Here is a 22,352-nt window from a genome sequence, read left to right as displayed (position 1 = left end):
CACTGTTAAGTTGTTGACACAAGCCTCCGACTTGTAGGAGAATATAATTTATTGATGGAGGCTTGCTGCAATGACAAATTTTGATATGGTTGTGTTTACAGTGATCGAGATGATTGTTTTTATTGATCCTTAATGATTTTATACGCTGGGGAGGGGGTTAGCCTTCTCCCTGGGAATGTGTGATTAATTCAAAAACCTGGGGGCGGCTTGCCTCTGGAAGATGTAGAAGTGTGATTAACCATTTAATGATTTACAGATGGAGTTATTTCATGAAGTAAGAAGATAGGGTCTTTGTGTCAAAAGCCTTTATGCTCAGGGGAGACTGTATGCATGGAGCATGGAAGAGACAAAAGTTGAGAAGGTTATATTGCCCGGGGGGTAGGAATCCTTTTGAAGCAGTAAACGGCCCAAGGGGGGTCGAGATGTACAGCTGCTTACAATGTTTGGTTCTTTTATGACAGGATGGCGTGAGATTAGATGCAACAGGAGAGAGGTCAGAGGTGAAGATGCAGGAGACAGTTGTAGAGTGAGAGAACAGTTGGCAGTTATTTTTATGACGGGGGAAATGTTGAGACAGGAAGCGTGCTAATACAGAACACAGCTGATGGAGGAGTGAGCACAGTAATTGAATTAGGATAGCCAGTTCAGATGAGGTTAATTACATTGGAGGGCTACCTGTTTGATTAGAAGGATTAGCTTTGGCTCTCAGGACACTGGGTATGTTTTGAGGTCTATCGCTGAGGGGGTTCCCAGACTTCCTCTGGATGTGAGGAGTAGAAGATACAGTGAGGACTGTATGGTGAGAAAGTGTGTACTGGATTAGCCAAATATTGAGAGCAGAAGAGATGAGCGCAGGGGAACTAACCTTTGTTTGTCAAAAGATGTGAGGTGATTAACGAGTGGGGTGAAAGGATATATGTTTATAATATGAATGTTGGGTGGATGATGTTGAATTGTGATGTTTGATTGGGTTTTGCTTTTATTTCTTTAAAAAAAAATAACTCTCAGGATTGAATGTGTTGTGACACTGTGAAATTGGATGTTTGGTTGAGTTGGTACAGATGATATTTTTTATTTAAATTTGATTTTTGTGTGTATGTGTGAGATTGAGATGTCCTTTTGATTTCAGTGAATGATTGAGCTGGGGGTGGGGGCCAGGAAGCCTTAATTACCCATTCACACACACACACACACACACACACAGACACACACAGGCACACACACAGACACACACACACACACACAGACACACGTTCACACAACCTGATCACACATACATACACACACACAACTTAGCTTTCACTTAAGGTGAAACTAGTCTTAAAAATAACAAATTGTGTTTGAGTCATATCATTTGTTTTGCTGAAGGAGTTTGTTTTTATTACTTTCATTTTGGTTTGATTTCTTTTTGAATGTCTGGTATGGGTGTGGATGGAGCCTGTAGAGAGAGACTGTGCGGGCTTGAAAGGTGTCAAAATCACAATGATAGGTGTGATGAGGTTTAGATGTAGGGTTTTAGATTTCTTTTCTTTTCTTTCTAAATAACCATTAAGGTGGTCTGCGGTTGGAGCTGGTTGATTTCATTGATCTGCTTTCACATCTGTGGAAATGTTTTTTTTTGATTATTTGCCTTTTGTTGTTTCTCTGTCATGATCTGGTGAGAGGACTGTTGAAGGCTGGGATGCATTGGGACAGATCGAGGCTGGGATGCATTGGATCAGATCGATGGCAGTTAAGTGGTCCCATCACGTTTGCATAATGATTGAACATTTGGCTTCTCTTGAGAATATTTGACATATTGTGTGAAGAAAATTTGTTTTGTGTTTTTGTTCCCTCGCAGGTTCAGTCGAGGGGGAGGACGGACTGTCACAGGTGGGGGAATCATGGAAGATGTGTAGGAATACATTTCATTAGATTATGACACAATGGTGTGAACCCGTTCAGTCAGTTCCTGTGGGAGATTGTTGGATTGTGGAGAGAGGTCGCTTGTAGACGCTGCCCCTCCTTCAATATAGCCCCGGATACCGAGGCCGGAGGTTTGGGACAAGCCTCCAGACTGACGGAGTCGTCTGTAGATTCATGGAAATACAGTCATGGGACAAAATATGACGAGGTCACAGGCCGACAAACATTGGCTTCAGCTGAGGCTGGCCGACATGGGGTGGAGAGGGGGGGGGGCGAAAACGGTCAGAGACTGTTGAAGCGTTGAACAAGGGCCTCTGTGTGATTGATTGGTATGTTGAACGGGAGGTGACTGAACGGTAACAACTGGTATAGATTATGACACAACGCAAGAGTACTAAACACATACACATAGGTAGGATATTAGGTGTAGATTATGGCCGATAATTTCTGGTGAAAAATTTTTTCCCTTGAGTGCTGCTCCGCCCTCCCTGTCGACTGTGCGCTGAGGTGGTAGGTGTTATGTCCATGGGATGTTCATAAAGGGGGGAGAGGTGAGAAGACCAACTGAGTTGATTATGCAAAATGTGATTGGGCTGTCTTGGAAAAGGAATTAACAAGAGAGGAGAAGCAAAATGTATGAAAGAATGAATAATAATTTCTGTGTCCTCCCCAGATCATGTAAACGAATACTGTAATTTTAAAAAATTGGGATGGATTATACTTTAAATGTGTAATGTTTAGATTAAATTGTTTTAATTGTTTTTAGCATATTCAAAGTGCCCAGAGGAACAAGGCCGGATGAAAGAGTGGTAAACACTGTTTCATTTAAGGCAGAATAGGTTAAATGGGGATCTGGATGAATGGGTCACCAGGACTCCCGGGAGGGGGCCATAGTCAGGGGAAATGTGGGAAAGAAAAGAAGAAGACAAGAAAGCTAATTGATGATATGTACCAAAGAAAAATGGAAAAAGAAAAAATGGAGACATTTTGAAAAAATGAATTTTAATTTTAGAAAAAATGAATCCTTTGTATGGTTAGTATGTATAGAAAATCAAGTCAATATATCATATGTGACGATAAGAATCGTCAAAACGGGGAAATGTGGTAAATATTGAGTTGAATTTCATAAATAATATGTGTGAATAATTAGAGATCATCACAGCTGCTCTGCCAACTAGCAGAGTGGGTTTTCAGTGCTAAATATGGATGAAACAGGGGTGACAGAGAGCTATTCTCCACCCCCACTATGTGGCCAGATTAGTACTGTATGGTAATTTGGCCCAAAGGGTCAAAGTGTATTCACACCCCCCCACCAGAGGACATCATGTCACACCCCCCCTCGTGAGACAAGACCCAACACCGCGACCACACGGACGGGGGCCACCAGCAGAACCCCTCTGTGCTCAGCGGGGGACCACACGGACGTGGGCCACCGACGGGCCCCCTCTATCTCTGTCCCATCACGTCGCCACAACCCTGCCAGCCCCCACAAGAGATCGCCCACAGGAGACGCCTGATTGGATCAACTGTAATAGTGAACTGAATTCCATTATTGGCTAGAAATGATGGTATATAAGGGGATACAAAATGGTAGTTCGGGAGCCCTCAGACCGGACAACCCCAGGGGTCTGGTTGGGCTCCACCGCTCCTCCCGACCAGAGAAACTACTGCTTTTTGATGTAAGTAAGCCGGATGGAACCCGTATGTTTGGTTAGACTAGAATGTAACTTAGCTTAGAAACCAGGCTTACTTATATGCAAAAAAGGGCTTACAGTAAACTATGTATGTTCAAATTATGTTGACGAGGGACTGTTTTATGTACATTATTGAGGTTTGAGATGCAAACCTGATTGTGATATTTCTGTACACAGACAGCCCTGTTAATGTTCTCTGATAATCTTTTGTATGTAAAAGGCAACCTTCTATTCACTCTTGGCCCTGGCTCAAATAAATCAGTTGAGTTGAACTACAGTTCTGGTTTGTCTGGCGTACACGTTTATTCCTCATCTGCTTAAGTCGGATGAGGAGACCAACAATTCTATCACGTATGATCCCTTCCTCCTCCTTCCAGATAATCAATCTCATTGTATTGTACTACAATAACCTCAAATTATTGTAGAAAGTCTGTGGGAATTTACCACAAAGCCAAGCCAGGTTTCTTCAACCAGTGTACCATTGAGCTCATCTGACCAGTCCAGGCTCTCCAGTTCAAGGTTAAAGGCCTCAGTCTAGATGTGACTGTTTTGTGACAGCCAGTCTTTTGACACATGCTAGCCTGTAATAATCCCCCCCAGAAAAATCTACTTTGCATTTGATATATTGCAAATATATGCCATCACACACACTGGCATTTAAAGGGTTAGAATTATCAAATTAATATGTGGTGTTATGATCAGGGCTGAAGTTGAATAAAAGATTGTATTTTTTTCAATCTGACATTACAAAAAAACTGAAAATCCATCAAAATCAGTGTTGTTGCTACATATGCTAGCCTGTTTTTTAACAATAATTTGTGATGCCATCACAAACACTAGCATTTAAAGGGTACAAATAAAAAGATTCCTGCACCAGAATGCAGGAAATGAAGTCTTTGTAACAAAAAATGTCCTGACTGGGGCTATATTTCGCACTATTCGCTGGCCTGAATGATTTCCCGTCTGGCCCTGGTTAAAAGCCTCCAATGCTTATTAGTGTGTGTGCGTTTGAACGTTTGCATGTTTCAACCATACATTTCCATTTATAAACAAAAAAAAAAAAAAAACATAAAAATAAAAAATATATATATACTTAAAAAAAATGCTTACCTCCTATAATAGTGGGGGTCGCGGCTCTCTGACATCGTTATTTGGGGGTCGCGCCGCGGCCTGAACAGTTTGGGAACCCCTAGGCTAGGAAGTGACTGTGGATTCACTCGGTGCATCACAGTCACGAAAGGGGCGGGGCCCATGTGAGAACAGGACAGCCAATTGAGAAAGCAGATGCTGGACACGTGGACACAGCGCACCACCACCAGGGGGTCGGCGGACAACAAGGCATGTGTTTACAAAACACTTTGACACAAAAAGAGCTGCGCGAGGAAAGTGCGCGGTCGAAAACCACAAGGTAAGTCGCGTTCATTTGATTTTAATCGCTATTGACTCTGTCAGCTCCAGCGTGTCCGCGCAACGGAGTGTGGGTGAAAGGCAACAATGGCAACCTGCATAATAATAACGGGGCCACCGAGGAGCACTGGTTGTTGTTATTGTTGCACAATCTCAGTCAACATATTTAATTAGATTATTAACTCGCATTAAATCACACGCTGCTGTGCGTTTTTATTCACTCACGCAAATGCACACAGAGGTATGGCGTCTGTGTCTCTACATAAGTTTGTTTGTGATCTGGCCGCGCGCGGGGGGTGAAAGTCACAGCTCCACACATGGTGTCATGTGAGTGAACTCAGGAGTCCTGCAGCCAGCTGTGTATATTAGCTGCTGTCATATTGAGCCTGTTCTGGTTCCTATAACGACATTGAAACTCTCTTTCTCTAATGAATGAACAATATTTGACGCTTGTTGTTTATGAAGCTGTCGGTTCCCCCCCCCCCTGTGTGTGTGTGTGTGTGTGTGTCCCTGTGTGTGTGTGGGCGCGACCCTTCCAGTATGAATGCCCGAGTGGGTGTCCAGTTACACTCAGCCCCTGTCGGTCAGTCAGTCGGTCAGTCAGTCAGTCAGTCAGTCAGTCAGTCAGTCAGTCAGTCAGTCAGTCGGTCGGTCGGTCGGTCGGTCGGTCGGTCGGTCGGTCGGTCAGGCCAAATGAGGTGGTCTCTGTGGCAGCTCTGTTTCCACACGCTGACCTGAGACCAGTGTGTCCTCGATCTCTTTGTTGTAGACTTTGCACTTTTACCCAGATATCTCAAAAAGATATGGCCCTCTGACTAGAACCAATCACCTATTTCCCTTTATTATCAACATGAAGCAGTGCATTATCAGACTACCACAAAAACGTTTGCTTTTGCAAATAGTCATGATTTCTGATTCAAAACTGATTAAATTTCTAATCACTATGTTGTAATCACATCTGTTTTTTCCCCTCTATCAGGCATGGACCTGGAAGACAAGGAGGATGAGGAGAGCTGCAGTATATATCCGGTAGCCGACACTGTCAAGAGATCATTGACATTACTACTACTACTACTGTCAACAAATAACTACTACTACTACTGTCAACAAATAACTACTACTACTACTGTCAACAAATAAATAAATAAAACATATTCACTGGCCTTGTCAAAAGGCGTAGTCTGATTTGAGACGACTTTCTGCTGTGGAAAGTACAAGGTTAACCCTTTCACTACCACACTACAGAAGGTTAACCTTTCACTACCACACTACAGAAGGTTAACCCTTTCACTACCACACTACAGAAGGTTAACCTTTCACTACCACACTACAGAAGGTTAACCTTTCACTACCACACTACAGAAGGTTAACCTTTCACTACCACACTACAGAAGGTTAACCCTTTCACTACCACACTACAGAAGGTTAACCTTTCACTACCACACTACAGAAGGTTAACCTTTCACTACCACACTACAGACGGTTAACCTTTCACTACCACACTACAGACGGTTAACCTTTCACTACCACACTACAGGTTAACCTTTCACTACCACACTACAGAAGGTTAACCTTTCACTACCACACTACAGAAGGTTAACCTTTCACTACCACACTACAGAAGGTTAACCTTTCACTACCACACTACAGAAGGTTAACCCTTTCACTACTAGTGAAAGGTTAACCTTCTGTACTGTGGTTGTGAAAGGGTTAACCCTTTGTTGTGTGGCAGTGGAAGGGTTATTAACCTTCTGTATTGTCACAGTGAAAGGGTTAACCCTTTGGTAGTGTGGTAGTGAAATGGTTAATGTAATGTGAGATAATGATGCATGTACAGTTTATTGTACTGTGAGACTGTGTGCCAGATCGATATAATGTTACGCAACACATGCCAATCCATCTTTGAGCCAATGTGTGTTTTATCTGCTCCAGATTAGGCCTGATAGCTGGGTATAAAATATAGGCTATGTAGAACGTCTAGTTCTCAGCTGTTGTGAAATGTCAGCTTGTGAAATGCCCCTCTGGCACAGGGCAGACCTGCAGCAGACGCAATTCCAAATTAGTTTTGAGAAGAGTAATGGGAAAAAAAGAAGAAGAAAAAAATAAAACTGCTTACTCACACACTATAGGGAGGTGTAGTCTGACGTCACTTTAGTTTCCTATAGGGAGGTGTAGTCTGACGTCACTTTAGTTTCCTATAGCGAGGTGTAGTCTGACGTCACTTTAGTTTCCTATAGGGAGGTGTAGTCTGACGTCACTTTAGTTTCCTGTAGGGAGGTGTAGTCTGACGTCACTTTAGTTTCCTATAGGGAGGTGTAGTCTGACGTCACTTTAGTTTCCTATAGGGAGGTGTAGTCTGACGTCACTTTAGTTTCCTATAGGGAGGTGTAGTCTGACGTCACTTTAGTTTCCTATAGGGAGGTGTAGTCTGACGTCACTTTAGTTTCCTGTAGGGAGGTGTAGTCTGACGTCACTTTAGTTTCCTATAGGGAGGTGTAGTCTGACGTCACTTTAGTTTCCTGTAGGGAGGTGTAGTCTGACGTCACTTTAGTTTCCTATAGGGAGGTGTAGTCTGACGTCACTTTAGTTTCCTGTAGGGAGGTGTAGTCTGACGTCACTTTAGTTTCCTATAGGGAGGTGTAGTCTGACGTCACTTTAGTTTCCTGTAGGGAGGTGTAGTCTGACGTCACTTTAGTTTCCTGCACGGTCCACCCGTATATATTTATCATTGGGAAAATGTATTATCGGCTATTGTAATAATTCTGCCTCATGAACATTGACAAGCTTTCCATTTTACACAAAATGTGTTCCCTTCTATCACTAACATTATTGTTTAAGCATTTTTGGTTGAAATAAAGTTAGTTAAAAGGTTGTTTAATTTGTTGTTAAAAAATAACTACACTTACCAGGATTTTTGGTTGAAATAAAATTACACGTAATTATTTTACGATCAATTGCGAACATTTTCATGTTGAGCTATAGATTGTGGATGAATACACACCGAAAGGTACACCATGCCAATGGTCATGCTTTATTTGTTATATAAACTAGACGATTTAGAAATGTGTCCATTGGAAATACATTGCAATTTCAAGCGAGGTGGACCGGCCAGAAACAACAATGACGTGACCATGACTACACCTCTCTATTGACTACTTATTTGAAACCAACCAACACCATGACCTTTCCATGACCTTTCCATGGCTTCCATGTTGTCTCTGTGGTTGTTTCAGAGCCTGGTTCCTCTCGGTGCCGAGATCAAGGCCCGGATGCGGCAGTTTGTCGAGGAGCGGTATGAAAGCACTATGGTAAACCAACCCACTACATCGGGGCTATTCAACTAAATTGTTCAGGGGGCCACATTGTCAGAAACCCAAGGGGCCAGGGGCCGGACTGCCACGGCGCCTCCCCGTGCTATGAATATATGTACACTTGACACAACACGCAACCACATTTTCACAACTTTTATTTAACTACGTTGCAAAAGTAGTATACTTTTAAAAAAAAGTGCTTAATTTATGTGCCACATCTGCAACATCTCCTGCAAAAAGTGCTTCATTTATGACTGTGCAACAACTGCAACATCTCCTCTTCAACATTTCAATATAAAAATAAAAAACAAACCAGTGCATGATGTGTGTTGTGAAGGATCAGATTAAACCGAATATATATATTTATTTATGGATATATATTTAATAGTATTTGTATATCGTTTGATATCCCTTGTATATTCCTTGTACATATACACTGAATATCCCTTTGGTCTACTAACAGCCCATAATAGTTTCATTCTCTCATTGGACAAGAACTTGGCGCCAGCAGCCAAGCCCCTTGGTTCAAGTTCAATCGTGCCGACGAACATGTCGTTACTAGCCCCGGTTCCGCGTAGGAATACGTCTGCCGAAATACGAATGGTACTATTTGTTCACAGCGCATATATATATGGCGCAAGTAAAGTAGAACTTCCCTTAGCCCTTAGTTCTTTACCCTCCAACCTAGTGGCAAGACGTTAAGCCTCACCCACGATACACGTGTGGTGCAGTATGGTCAACTTGGCCTCAGAATGGCATTGAGACATCGTGTGGATTAATAGTTGAATTGTCATAGTTTGGCACTATACCGTCGAGTGGGACGTATTTCTATTAAGTTAATAATAGTCTATTATGTATGGTGCATCGTTCGGTTAGAGTTATAAAGTGAGCAGTACCCCCATCGTTTTCCTCGCGTTATCTAGAGTCTTAACCAGGCTGGGCAGACCACGTGTGGTGCTTTCATCCGAGGAGTTCTGGGCAAGGACGAGTGTACCTGCACATTGGATTACCTTACCCGGACGACGGCGAGCCCTACACGGCTTGGATTATCTACTTGCTTTGGGTGCTTTGATTATGCCATGGATAACAGCCAACACTGGTAAGTGTTGGAACTACCCCCGAGAGGAGTCCAGGTGAGACGGCGCTCTAACCCGAGTGAGGTCGCCTCACGTCTCTTCGTTGTGGACCGGCAGCTACTGTCTACAAGAGGGCCCAACTGTATTCATCTGTGGACCAAGGTTCTGTGGGCACCGTGTTCAGCACTCTGAATTCTCCCAAGAAATCGTTGGCCAGATGGGATATCGCCAGCGGCTCTCCTAACCCCCCCCCCCCCCTACTGACTTACAACCAGCGGGACCCCCTTTAGTGTATCCAGCTATAATCATTAAGTACCATCGCTATAGTTCCCTAAAGAACCAGGTTGTATACTTGCTTCCTGCGTAACCAGAGATTGGACATTCAATGTTGATTTGCCTACGAATACTCATTTGCCTTACAAGTGCATTCAAATCATAAATGTCATTACGTGAACGTTGTATATACCCTTTGCTATATATTAAAGATTCGACGGATACATTTGTGTGGACTTGGTTTCATCAGGTGGGAAAGTGTTCATCATATCTATATCATGTACTGTGTGGCCAGTAGTTAAAGTACATAAAGCGGTAGTGGTTTAATGATACCATACTTATCAATACAGTCAGGGAATTGTACCCCTCAGTTACAATGTGCATCTGATTTTTTTTTTGTTTGATCCACTTTTTCTCCCATTTTCTATATTTTTCTCCCATCCCAATTTCGTATCATCCAATTCACCCCTCCCCTGTCACGAACGCTGTTTCTTGCCTCCCACAAGCCGGCTGCAATGTGGACTAAGTCATACATAGCACAAGTCCCCTCCGGTACTTGAGGTAACAGCAGTCGCATCTTTTCACCTGCGCAGCTCGATCTCTCAGTGGCGAGGAGTAACGCGTGGGAGGCTCACGCTGCCCCCGACACTTCCTGATTCTACTGCGCAGGCGCACCAACCGACCTGTAGGAGTCGCTGTCCACAACGCCCGATCCCCACCCATCAGTTTCCCACCCCCTAATACGGCCAATGTGTATTAGTACGGACGACCAGCTAAACTGAAAGCAAATGTGGAGCGCTGGGCTCGAACTGACAAGCCCAGCGTCTCCAGCATTTTGTGGCGAGCGCCTTGCCCACTACGCCACATAGCCGCCCTGTGCATCTGAACATTCTAACATCAACACTTGAACAAAAAAACACATTTATAGTGCAGCTGAGCTTATGAAAAAGTGCTTCATGTCTGTGCAACAACAGCAAATCACAGCATCTTATTAGCACTTATTGTCCCCTCTTAACTCTCAAACATCAGGGGGGTGGGGGGCAGACAGGCCTAGCCTACATACACACATCTAATGAGAGAGATTGCACTTCTTTGACTGGGCAATGGCAGAGAAAGAGGGTTCATAGGAACTGAGGGCTACCCGCAAACAGTGATGCAAATGCTCATTTGTCAAGGAGGCACGGTTGCTTGTTTTAATGGCATTCATGTGAGAGAAACTGGATTCACAGGTGTATGTTGAGCCAAACATTGTTAGCACAGATATTGCCAGCGTTTTTATTTTGGGGAATGTGTTGACATGAATACACTTTATCCAAAATGTTGTGGTGGATTCATTCTCAAGTGCCTGCTTCAGAGCAGATGATGCTTGCATGTCAATTATTTCAAGTTGCAGGAGACCTTCATCAATGTGAAGTGATGCAAGGAACTCTTGTCCTTTTGTGGAAATAGCAGCTACATTGGCAAATGGGTTGCTCACAAAATGCATCAATTCTCTGGGCATGTCAAATTCATCAAATCGACTTGCAAAGTTTTCCCTCAATTTATCAATGAAATCTGTCATTAATAGAGTGACTTTTGGCTCAATTGTGCGTGTGAATGTTGACATGAAAAGAAAAAAGTAAATGTAACAGTACTGTATATCTCTCTGTCATGTATGTCATAAATGTCATGATGTATATCTGTATGTTGTGTATGTCATTATGAATTGAAAATGTGGGACCCTGATGTAAACAAGACGAAAGTCTTTCTCTGGTCTGCATCCCCTTAACACTTTGGTTGCCTTGGGTTAAATTAATGATATACCATAGATTGCCAGCGCTATTTGTCTATGGAGAAAGTCCCCTTCTTTGCAGGGCTATAACTTTTTAAATTCTATTGCTACATTGCCATTATTAGGGCCCATTCAAAGTCCTATATGTATTGTTCATTGTGTAGCAACGTTACACTTTTTCATTCACATATTCATAGTAAAGTATGGTCTAATGTATAAGTATGTTTTCATCTCTTTCTGCAGCTTTCTCCAGAACGTGATATATAGCCCCAAATGCATTATATTGATGATGAAATACAGTTTGATGGCAATCAGCGCGATATAAAAAATTCCAACTAGACGTACTTCTAGAAGTTACTACACGTCATCTGATGTTGACCGGATGGGCGAGGGGGCGTTTATAATTCTGTGGGCAGCGTTATACCAATCATCTAATGTGGGTCAAATGTTGATAATAGCAGTTAGTATCTAAGACGGTAACGTTACACGCTAAAACTCACCCCAGTCTCCGCGCGCCGTTGGGCGATCATCGTCGAGTAGAAATTTTATCATTATGGGATATATTTTTACCCGGTCCATCTCCAGCTTGTATAATGGTATATACGTCCAAATCATGTTGTTTATCGAGTTATTGCCAATCGATCACCGTGTAGCGTGACGAGCCAGAGTCCCATGAACCATAGCGAGCGCCCGGAAGTACTACGGTCGTCATGACAACCTCTATTCAACATCCTGTGTGGCGATTGCGCCGATCGGCCACCAGATGGCGCTCCTGAACCGCCAGAGAGCTCAGTGGGTCCTGCTGGTGGATCTCAGGCCAGCGGAGGGGGAATATGAATCCGATCGCAGATTTTTGAAATATTGATATAAGGACGCTGTACAGCGTCCCCCGGCAACTTTAGCATGGCCAGCAAAGACGTGAAAAGACGTGTCCCGGCAGTCAAAGTGTTAACAATGACTGACGCTGTGACTGACGGATACTGTTAGAATGGACCTCTCGTCTGGTGTCTCTATCTTCTCTTCTCTGTTTTTTTTAGGTGCCTTTAGATGCACATTAATATTTCAATATAATATAGGACACTACACTTGAGTATTCGGTCTATGAGTTTAGCATATTGACCATATTCACACGGTGGCCATTTTGCTCAGTATGTAATGCTCAGGGTGGGTTCCTTTCCACCCTGTTCCCACCTGAGAAGCCTGAATAATGATGGCTGGGATATGCTGATATTAACTGGATGATATTATGTTGGGATATGCTGATATTAAACCTGGATACTCAGGCATGTAAACAACACTTTATCGTGTGTACTGTATTGAGTTTATATTGGGTTTTGTGTGGGTCACATTTCTCTCTTTCAGTGGACGGGTGTGCTGATCGGAGCTGCGGCATCAGTCTCTCTCATCGGACTTGTTGTGTTTCTTCTCTACAGAAGATACAAGCTATCCAGTTAGTATTAACTCTGTTTTCTCATTTGACAAGAGTTCAGGGTTTGTATTCACAAACGGAATACCCTGAGATAACCCCCTAACTTAGCCTATATATTCCTAGCAAGGAGTTGTAGTTTAAGAGTGATTTATGAAAGTGTTCAGACCTGTTTGAGTAAGGAATGGTCATGCATTCTTATTTGAGTGAATTGTGTGGTTGACCCTGTCGCTAGGTGTGCTGTCTGTCGGCCACGGCCGTTAGTTGATTGTGGAATATCTCAGCAGGCAAGGTAGCCTACAGAAAGTAGATACTGAGATCGATAGTCACACAATTTAGTATCCAACATAGCTATTTATGTTTTCTTTCTCCGATCCTCTTAAGCTGATCACAAGTCCTTTTATAAAGTTCTACAGTGTGGCATAATAGCATAACGTAGGTTATCCTATAACCCTAGTTATATGAATACTGGCTGAGCGTCTCGCTCTGCCTATTGAGATATCATCTCTCCAGCACCTACTGTGCCTGTGGAAACTTTTTCACATGCACCCCACCTGCACGTGACCACGCCCACTCCTGTGCGTGCCTCTACAAGAGGCAGGAAGTGGTCACGCTTATACCCTTCCAAGTTCGAATTCCATACGTGGAAAACATTCAAGGGACCTCAGGGCGCTGAAGAGCGAGACGCTCAGCCAGTATTCATATAACTAGGGTTATAGGATAACCTACGTTATAGTATCATACTGGCCAATCGCGTCTCGCTCTGCCTATTGAGATCAAAAGGGGCAGAGCGGACACGCGGCCACGTCAAATGCACCCCCTGAGGGCCCCGTAAGCCCCTGCCAGGGAGGAGGGGAGTCCCGTCCACCCGCCCGTCCTAACGAAGGGGGGGGAGGCAGTCAACTACAACCAATGTGCGAAAGGGGAACCAGGCACCCCAGAACGCACAGTGCAAGCGGGACCATGTGTGACATAGCACTCCGCGGTCCACACCCACCTGCTAGCCCACCTGATTTGATTTGATCGGAAGCCCTGAGATCCCACGTGCGACTAAGGTAAACCTTCAGTGCACGGACAGGACACGACAGGTGAAGGCTCGCCTCAGCAGAACATCGGGAGTAAACGCCGTTCATCGCATCCTCCCATGGGACCATGACGATGGCCTGCTTCGCCACTAGAGAACGAATCTCTTCGGCCAGGGCTGTCACTGCCGCGGACTCTGACAATAGAGTCTGTACCAAACCCAAAAACGGAGGGCGGGGGTGTGCAAACTGTAACACAAGTTCAGCATTCTCTCCATCCACACCGACATATGGCACTACTGTAGCCATACATGGTAAAAATTCCAAAGCGCCCCCGCCACCAACTGGCGCTGGGCCGCTAGGAATCGTAGATAGGTGGCCCGGTCCCTCCCGCTGTGCGGTGTCTCGCGGAGCCGGGATATCGCACCCTGACTCTACCAACGAGGCAATCGCACCTAAAGGGGGGGACCCCGACAGAAAGGGGCGATCTGATACGGGGGGAGCGGCCATCACCCCTGGTGACATAGGCCCCCCCGCTGAGCATCTTCCCGGCTTAGCTTGCTGAGGACGGCCTGCTCTGCAGCTGGACAAGCATGGTGTGTGGTCCCCACGCTGCCCGATAGGGTGAGTCTCTACACACCGTAGCCCTGTAGTGATATTACTACCACCCAAATTACGCGTGCCTGACTGACCACCGCCAGACGTCCGGCCGCGGGAGGCACTAACGTAATACCCGGCCTGGCGAGGGCGGGGCTGGGGGAACTCACGCTGCGACCTCCTGGGCCTAGGATTCCCCCTCTGACAATCTTTTTTAGATACAGGGAACCCTGCTCCGTCGACAGATACAACACCAGGCTCACCAAACACAGATGCAGGACGTGTGGCGTGGGAGCCTCCTGACAGCACAGCATTCTCATAGACAGACCCAGGCCTAGCTAGCAACTGGGTGTCAGCCCCTGTCTCCATGAGAAGCGATATGTGGGGCCACCTGCGCTTCACTGGAAGAACACGGCCCGCAGCCAAAGGGGACAAATCAGAGCCTTGAGTCCTGCAGTGTAGCAGGGGGGAGTAACCGGAGAGCGTGCTAGACACAGCTAGATGGCAACGTTTTTTCAGGGCGTGCCCATCTAATATAGCCGATCCCTCGGCCACCGAGGCTGTCGGCACCGTGACCACCTGTTCTCTTTGTGTCCAGGTCATCTCAGGCGGGGGACACACCTCTGGCTGCATGGTGTGAGACGGCGTGGAGCCCAGGTCAAATACCGCATGCGCCTCCGTGGACAGACCAAAGGTCCATCCGCGGAGAGGGGAGCCCTGAGGAGGAGAACTCTCCTCCCCTCCTCAAGGGGAGATTGCTCCAACCAAAGATGCCTGTGAAGCGTTGACAGTATCCTAGCCCTCCCTGCGGTTATAGCTTGTGGCTGGGTCAAAAGCTGAATAACCTCAAACCCTCGCGCAATGGTTTTGATGTCGTTGGCCCTAAGGCCCCACCACAGACACATTTTTTTTTTTTTTTTTTACTTTATTTTTTAGCGTTTATCGCTTTTCTGGTCAAGCATGACCGACAGATACAGGGTGAAACAGGATATAGATCAGGGGAAGACATTCTGGCAAATGACGGCGGGTCCGGGAATCGAACTCGGAGTCCACCAGATCCGTGACGCAGCACGGTTTTCCCCGATGCAGAAATAGCGCAGAGATATGCGGTGAGCTACTGGAGCTCCCCTACAGACACAATTTTTTACAGAAAATCAGCCAATTGAGCAATGTTATTAGTTGCTGCTAAATTCTGTACTCCAGCGGTACAAGCTTCATCAGCCCAGTCAGCCAGGAACACCAGTGGCGGCTGCTGACAAGTCTATTACTAGTGAAGCACAGCTCCACTAGTAGTCATGCAATAACCTCCACTGCGGCACACCTGTGCACCCGTGTAAGGGATAAATGAATGAATGAACGAAAACTCCATTAACATATTGCAGAATGGGCACACTTACCGCAGCCCAATACACACCTGTCCTGAGCCCTGTCCTCAGGCCATCCACCCGTATAAAGGGTAAATAAGCCTCAGCCAAACCCCCAACATTAGACACCGATTGACCGTCGGTAATGAAATGTTTAAGCGGAGGGAAAACTGGAGACACATGGGACGGCGCCCCAAAACATTAGCTTGGAAAAACATTCAACAACGACATGTTGACCACATTCATCCAATACCCAACCCCCCCCCGCGCCAACACATCACCCGGTCGTCTCACGAGACAACGAGTAGTATTGAATATGCCAGTACCACGCCGCGCGTAGCCCATCGGTCCGCTGCCAAGAGACGAGGAAAGCTCAGAATAGGACCGACGTTCCATCCAGACGCGTAATTTCTCCCTTCGCTTCATAACAGCGTTCCACCTGGTTGAAGTGCATATGAGCAGCTTCCGCGGATGGAAAATAATAAGGAAGGGTGTAAGCGTGACCACTTCCTGCCTCTTGTAGAGGCACGCACGGGAGTGGGCGTCGTCACGTGCAGGTGGGGGTGCATGTGAAAAGGTTTCCACGGGCACAGTAGTGCTGGAGAGATGATATCTCAATAGGCAGAGCGAGACGCGATTGGCCAGTATGATACTATAACCAGTCCTTTATAACTACAGTGTGGCATAATAGCATAACCAGTCCTTTATAACTACAGTGTGGCATAATAGCATAACCAGTCCTTTATAACTACTGTGTGGCATAATAGCATAACCAGTCCTTTATAACTACAGTGTGGCATAATAGCATAACCAGTCCTTTATAACTACAGTGTGGCTTTATAACTACAGTGTGGCATAATAGCATAACCAGTCCTTTATAACTACTGTGTGGCATAATAGCATAACCAAACGTGCATTCCATCCATTATCCCAACAATACCGGAGAAGCCCACTGCAGACTTAAAGGGGCACTTCGACAGTTATTGAAAGTTAATGAGTTTGAATATGGATTGGCCACCAGTGATGTCATCAGGGACATTGAATCATCCTTGTGTTAATTACAGCTCAATGAAACGATAAGGTACTGTAGCGGTCCCTATATAGACAAGCTATTTTATATTGATATTTACATAATTTCAACTCATTTACTCTCAATAACTGTCAAACTAAATAATTGTGTGCAAAACTGTTCAGAGTTGTTTGCACGTGTGTGAGATTATGTGCAAAATAAATCTGTATTGTTTTTAGTGAAGTGCCCCCCTTTTTTTAAGATATTTTGTATTCATGGTTTTGCTCTTTCTTTGTGTGCATGTCCAAAGGAAAGGAAATAAATGACACATGGGAGCTGTGAAAGGGTGTTAGACTCTTGATACATTTTGACGGCTAACCTTTCACTACCACACGACAAAGGGTTAACCCTTTCACAACCACACTACAGAAGGTTAACTATCACACTACAGACGGTTAACCTTAAGAAAGGTGAAAAGTTAACCTGTTACGTAGTGTGGTAGTGAAAGGGTTAAGAACAATCCTAAACTCCTCCTAAAGTCCTCTCTCCTCGTAGCAGTTGTTCACATTAGGAGCTCTCTTAACACATTGGACGCCAGACCCGAGATACGTCGGGTTAACTCGCCATCGCTTGAGCGCTAAACCCGAGAAAAGTCGGGTTTTGGTCGTTATTTCTTTTATTCGCTATTTCCATTCATAATTAATCGAGGGAGCCTGATGTTATCATTGGGGAATGTGTCTGAGATCACAAACGTCCAATACCGCCGCCTAACGCCTTGCGGACGGTATTGCACATCCTTGGAATCTCTCTGGCTTGGCCTGTACGTCGATCTAAAGTCCGGTCCGGGTTTTCCTAGTCGGGCAGGAGTAACGTTTATAACACATGGATTGGGGAGAATCAAGCAGCGTTTCCTGGGATTACACAGAATTACTCTAAAACTATACTCATATTCACCACGGTATAAAACGGGAATGTATGGATGAAAAAAGTATTTCCTTTTCACGAATTGAACGATAGATACTCGATGTCAAATGGGCAATCGTTTTATATCCATAGCTATGATATTTAATATAGTTTTAGCCCTGCAAACACCGGCATGTATCCCCATTGATTAAAGCGCTGGCACACACAGCCATACGGCCCACAGCGACCTCTGGCGCTGAATGTCTTGAGCCCTAAGGTCCTTTTTAAGGGTAAATTCTGAGTGAAAATGGCACGACTATGACAATCCTCAGATATTTGATTAAACCAATCTCAAACCATCTCAAACCCCGCCCTCTTTTCTTGATCCTCCAATCACAACCGCTGCTTCCCTCGGACGGAAGCAACACTCATGATCGAGAAAAGGGGGCAGGGTTTGAGATGGATCCATTGACTGTGTCACTGACTCCCATCTGTTGTGCTCATCAGAGGACCAGGAAGGCGTGCCCCACTACCGCTTCAGGAAGAGAGACAAGGTGATGTTCTACGGCAGGAAGATCATGAGGAAGGTAAGGCCCTTTCTACACACACTCCTAGCATTCCCGCCATGTGTCACACCAACCAGTATGGCCACATACCACAGCTCATTGGCCACGGTTGTCATTAAATGTCGATCACCTGTTATAGGGAGGTGTAGTCTGACGTCACTTTAGTTTCCCGCGCGGTCCACCCGTATAGGGATTTATCATTTGGAAAATGTATTATCGGCTATTGCAGGGGTGGCCAACCCGCGGCTCGCGAGCCGCATGCGGCTCTTTGCCCGTCAATGTGCGGCTCTTCCATCCATAAAGATAAATAAATAAAAAAAGTATATATTTTTTTTTTTTTTTTTTTATGTCACTCATTCCATAAGGACGTAGAATAAACATTTACATTTTTTTTAATGGTCCATTTGCATGTTCTTGGTATCTGAATCTAGGGACATATATGGATCAGTGTCAGAAATAGTGTGTATGTTACTAGGCTTGAGTAAATTGTAATGAACCAAAGGAGAATATCAATTATATTAAATCTTTTTTTTTTTATCTTTGACTGTGAATAACACCATGCTAAAATTTACCAGACCTGAAAAATCTAAGCAAATTAATAAAGGGAAGATGATTAAACAGAAGGTTTTGTAGATACAGTACTGAATTCTGCCATCTTTTTTATAATGTAAATTTCTCCACCATTTTTCATCGTATTGCAACACCGTTTTTTGCAAGACGTTCACAGAAAGGTAGAGAAACTAACTGCGTTCTGTTTTATGGCAATAACGTTCAGGTTTGTGGGAGATAATCCCAAAAAATAAGAGAAATAAAAAAGTAAATCCAGAAGTCAGATGATTGACAGGGGCTGGTGTGAGCTGGGTAGGGTAGTTTTTCGAAATTCGAAAGCCCTGAGTCTCTTCCTTCAAAAGACTACACTCACTTTTGGCTGTGCCACTTCCTCCTGTCAATATGCGCCGGTTTCCGACTCAATGCCCTGAGATTTCTATAATCTTATATTTCACTAATAACAGTTAAAATAATTGGTAAACAAACGTAATGCTGAAAATATGCACTTTTACTGTATATCTCGGGCTTAAGAGGTTAACCCTGTGAGGCCCAAATTAGCATTAGCAACTTCAGAGGCCAGAGGGTGGGACATATAAACACATTTACTATCAAATAGCATTGTGAGGCTGAACAACAGGACCAATTGACTATATATGTGCTTAACATTTTTTAAATAAACATTCTTTTTTTAAATAGCTAAAAGTGATTTTGTAATTTTGCAAACGTGGGTCGAACAGGGTACTTTTAAAAAAGAACTACACTTACCAGTAGCACGCCTGTCGTTCAGTGCTGTCGCCTAATACAGCCAGGAGTCTACGCTGTGGTGACGTCAGTCAGCAGCGCCAGAGCGAGTGTAGTTCCTCAGTGAACGAAAAGATAAACATTGTTATTTTCTACCTTTACGATTAATTGCGAATTCTTTCATGTTGAGCTATAGATTGTGGATGAATACACACAGAAAGGTACACCATGCCAATGGTCATGCTTTATTTGTTTTAAACGAGACGATTTAGAAATGGGTCCATTGGAAATACATGGCCATTTCAAGGAGGGTGGACCGCGCGGGAAACACCAATGACGTAACCACTACACCTCCCTACTAGATGCTCTGTGGTGCACTGGTTCTCACCCTACTGGAGGATGCCATCATTTGCATGCAAAGGCGTTCAACAAGCTCTTTGATGGCGAAGGACAAAGACAGCTTTTTCTTTCTTTCTTTCTTTCTTTCTTTCTTTCTTTCTTTCTTTCTTTCTTTCTTTCTTTCTTTCTTTCTTTCTTTCTTTCTTTCTTTCTTTCTTTCTTTCTTTCTTTCTTTCTTTCTTTCTTTCTTTCTTTGGATTTAGGTTCAAACCCTGTCCTCGGCCACAACCCCTGCTGCCTCCTCGAGCTCGGCATCTCGGCAGCGCGTCAGGAAGAGAACCAAAGTCATGTCTATAGCCCGCAAGTGAGTCACCCATCTACCAGTGCTAATCATGGGCTTGTACAGTATGTTATGATCATGTAATAATATCAGGGTTCGCACAAGGTCCTTGAAGTTCCTGGAATTCCTTGAAAATAGCAAATTTTTTAACAAGGTGCTTAAAAAGTCCTTGAAATTCAAATCAACCATTCGCATTGAAAGTTTTGTTCATCCATGATAAAATAGTTCTGAATCAAAAAATTTAACTTTTTAATCTAAAGTGTAACTAATTGTCGGAAATTGGTTTTAAGCCATAAATATTGGATACAAATAAAAATAATTAAAAAAATGCCATTTTTAAAATGAAAAACTGTGCTTAGAAAAGTACTTGAAAGTCCGTGAATTTCATTTTGCAATGTCTGTGGGAACCGTGCGTACAGTATGTTATGATGATGTAATAACATGGTGTGTGTTACAGTATGTTATGATGATGTAATAACATGGTGTGTGTTACAGTATGTGATGATGATGTAATAACATGTGTGTGTGTGTCAGGATCCTGCGTATCCGTAAGGAACCCACCACTCTGCAGCCCAAGGAGCTCCCACCCTGTCTGCTGGAGGCTGACCTCACAGAGTTTGATGTACAGAACTCTCACCTGCCCTCTGAGGTGTTGTACATGCTGAAGAATGTCAGGTACTAATAAACACACACACACACACACACACACACACACACACAGGGGCGGACCTAGCACATTTGTCGCCCTAGGCGAGGTTCACCACTGCGCCCCAAAATCAAAACATCGCTGCGCTACCAACCTGTTAACCCTTTTCACTGCGACAATACACAGAAGGCTAACCCTTTCACGGCCGTTGGTTGTGTGATAGTAAAGGGTTAACCCTCCGTCGTGTGGCAGTGGAAGGGTTAACAGTTATACAGTAATGTACTGCACCTTTATTTTTTACAAGCAAGAACAAGAGCTAAGAATAAATGTAAAGTGCACACTAAAGAATTAAAACAAATAAACAACTTAGCTAACACACAATAATAATAATAACAATAACAAACAATAAAATGTGCAAATTTGCTTTCAAAGAAAATTAAGAAGAAATGTAAAGTGCACACTAAAGAGTTAAATATTGATATCAAAGACGAGTTACGGCGTCTTCGGCAACTTGAGCATGGCGGGGAAGGACGCCTAAACACGTCTTCCGGCAGTTAAAGTGTTAAAAGAAAATTATGTATTGTAAAATATGTTACACATATATAATCAAAATATAATATGCTAAATAAACAAACAAATAAATAAAAATTACAAATTCACTTTGTCTAAAGAACTATTTACATTCCACTCCCTATCATCACACTTCAAGGTTAGCCTGTAGCTCCTACTGGTTTCCATTTACAGTGCAATCCTTCTGGCCTTCCTCGCTGCAAAGTCATCAATCACATCAAATTTTCCAACTCCTGAGCCAGCTCCTTCCCATCCAAATCAGATTGCCCTCCATGGTTTAAGGTGTGTACAAGTGCCTCTGCTTGCTTCATCAGCTCTTGGTGTGGCAGGTCTTGGAAGTTGTACAAAATTGCATACCTTTCACCTTGGCACGTTTCTCGTCTGCTGCCAGACTTTGACCTAGGACTAATAGGAACCCAAGGAGGACAATAACACTACCTGATGCATACTGCACCTTATGTGACACTGTGAATACTGTGAATATATATTTCAGTTAGTTAGATAGTTAATTATATTGACCAATTTGTTTACACTGCTTGTGTTGTTTTTACTACCTGTACCCCCCCCTTCCCCCATGCTCAGTATATTTTTACTGTATTTATTTACTGTATATTTTATTCCATTTTTATTCTATTTTACTCTACTCTTATCCTAGGCAACTTGATTTGATTTGTTATTATTCTAATTCGTGACCTGTCCTGTCTAAATGTTTAAATGTTGAGCGATTTGCAGTGTCAAATTTCCCACAGGATAATAAAAGTATTTCTATTCTATTCTATTCTATTCTATTCTTCTTCTTTTCTTCTCTTTTTATACTGGATGGCCGGATGGCTTTTGCCTCTT

At 43.9% G+C, this 22,352-nt stretch overlaps 1 protein-coding gene across 1 annotated transcript in view; it reads left to right on the top strand.

Annotated features, from left to right (window-relative positions):
• The first annotated feature begins 4,904 nt into the window (after window positions 1-4,904).
• Window positions 4,905-22,352, top strand: part of pnpla7b (patatin-like phospholipase domain containing 7b) — a 217,252-nt gene continuing 199,804 nt past the window's right edge. The window contains 7 exon segments of the mRNA XM_084338011.1: window positions 4,905-5,007; window positions 5,986-6,035; window positions 8,240-8,314; window positions 12,800-12,887; window positions 18,266-18,345; window positions 20,217-20,317; window positions 20,828-20,968. Coding sequence (XP_084194137.1) covers window positions 5,988-6,035; window positions 8,240-8,314; window positions 12,800-12,887; window positions 18,266-18,345; window positions 20,217-20,317; window positions 20,828-20,968 — 533 coding nt within the window. The 5' untranslated portion in view covers window positions 4,905-5,007; window positions 5,986-5,987.

Source organism: Notolepis coatsorum, assembly GCF_963971535.1.
Source record: "Notolepis coatsorum genome assembly, chromosome: 1".
NCBI lineage: Eukaryota > Metazoa > Chordata > Actinopteri > Aulopiformes > Paralepididae > Notolepis > Notolepis coatsorum.
This window is presented reverse-complemented; position numbering and strand designations above follow the sequence as displayed.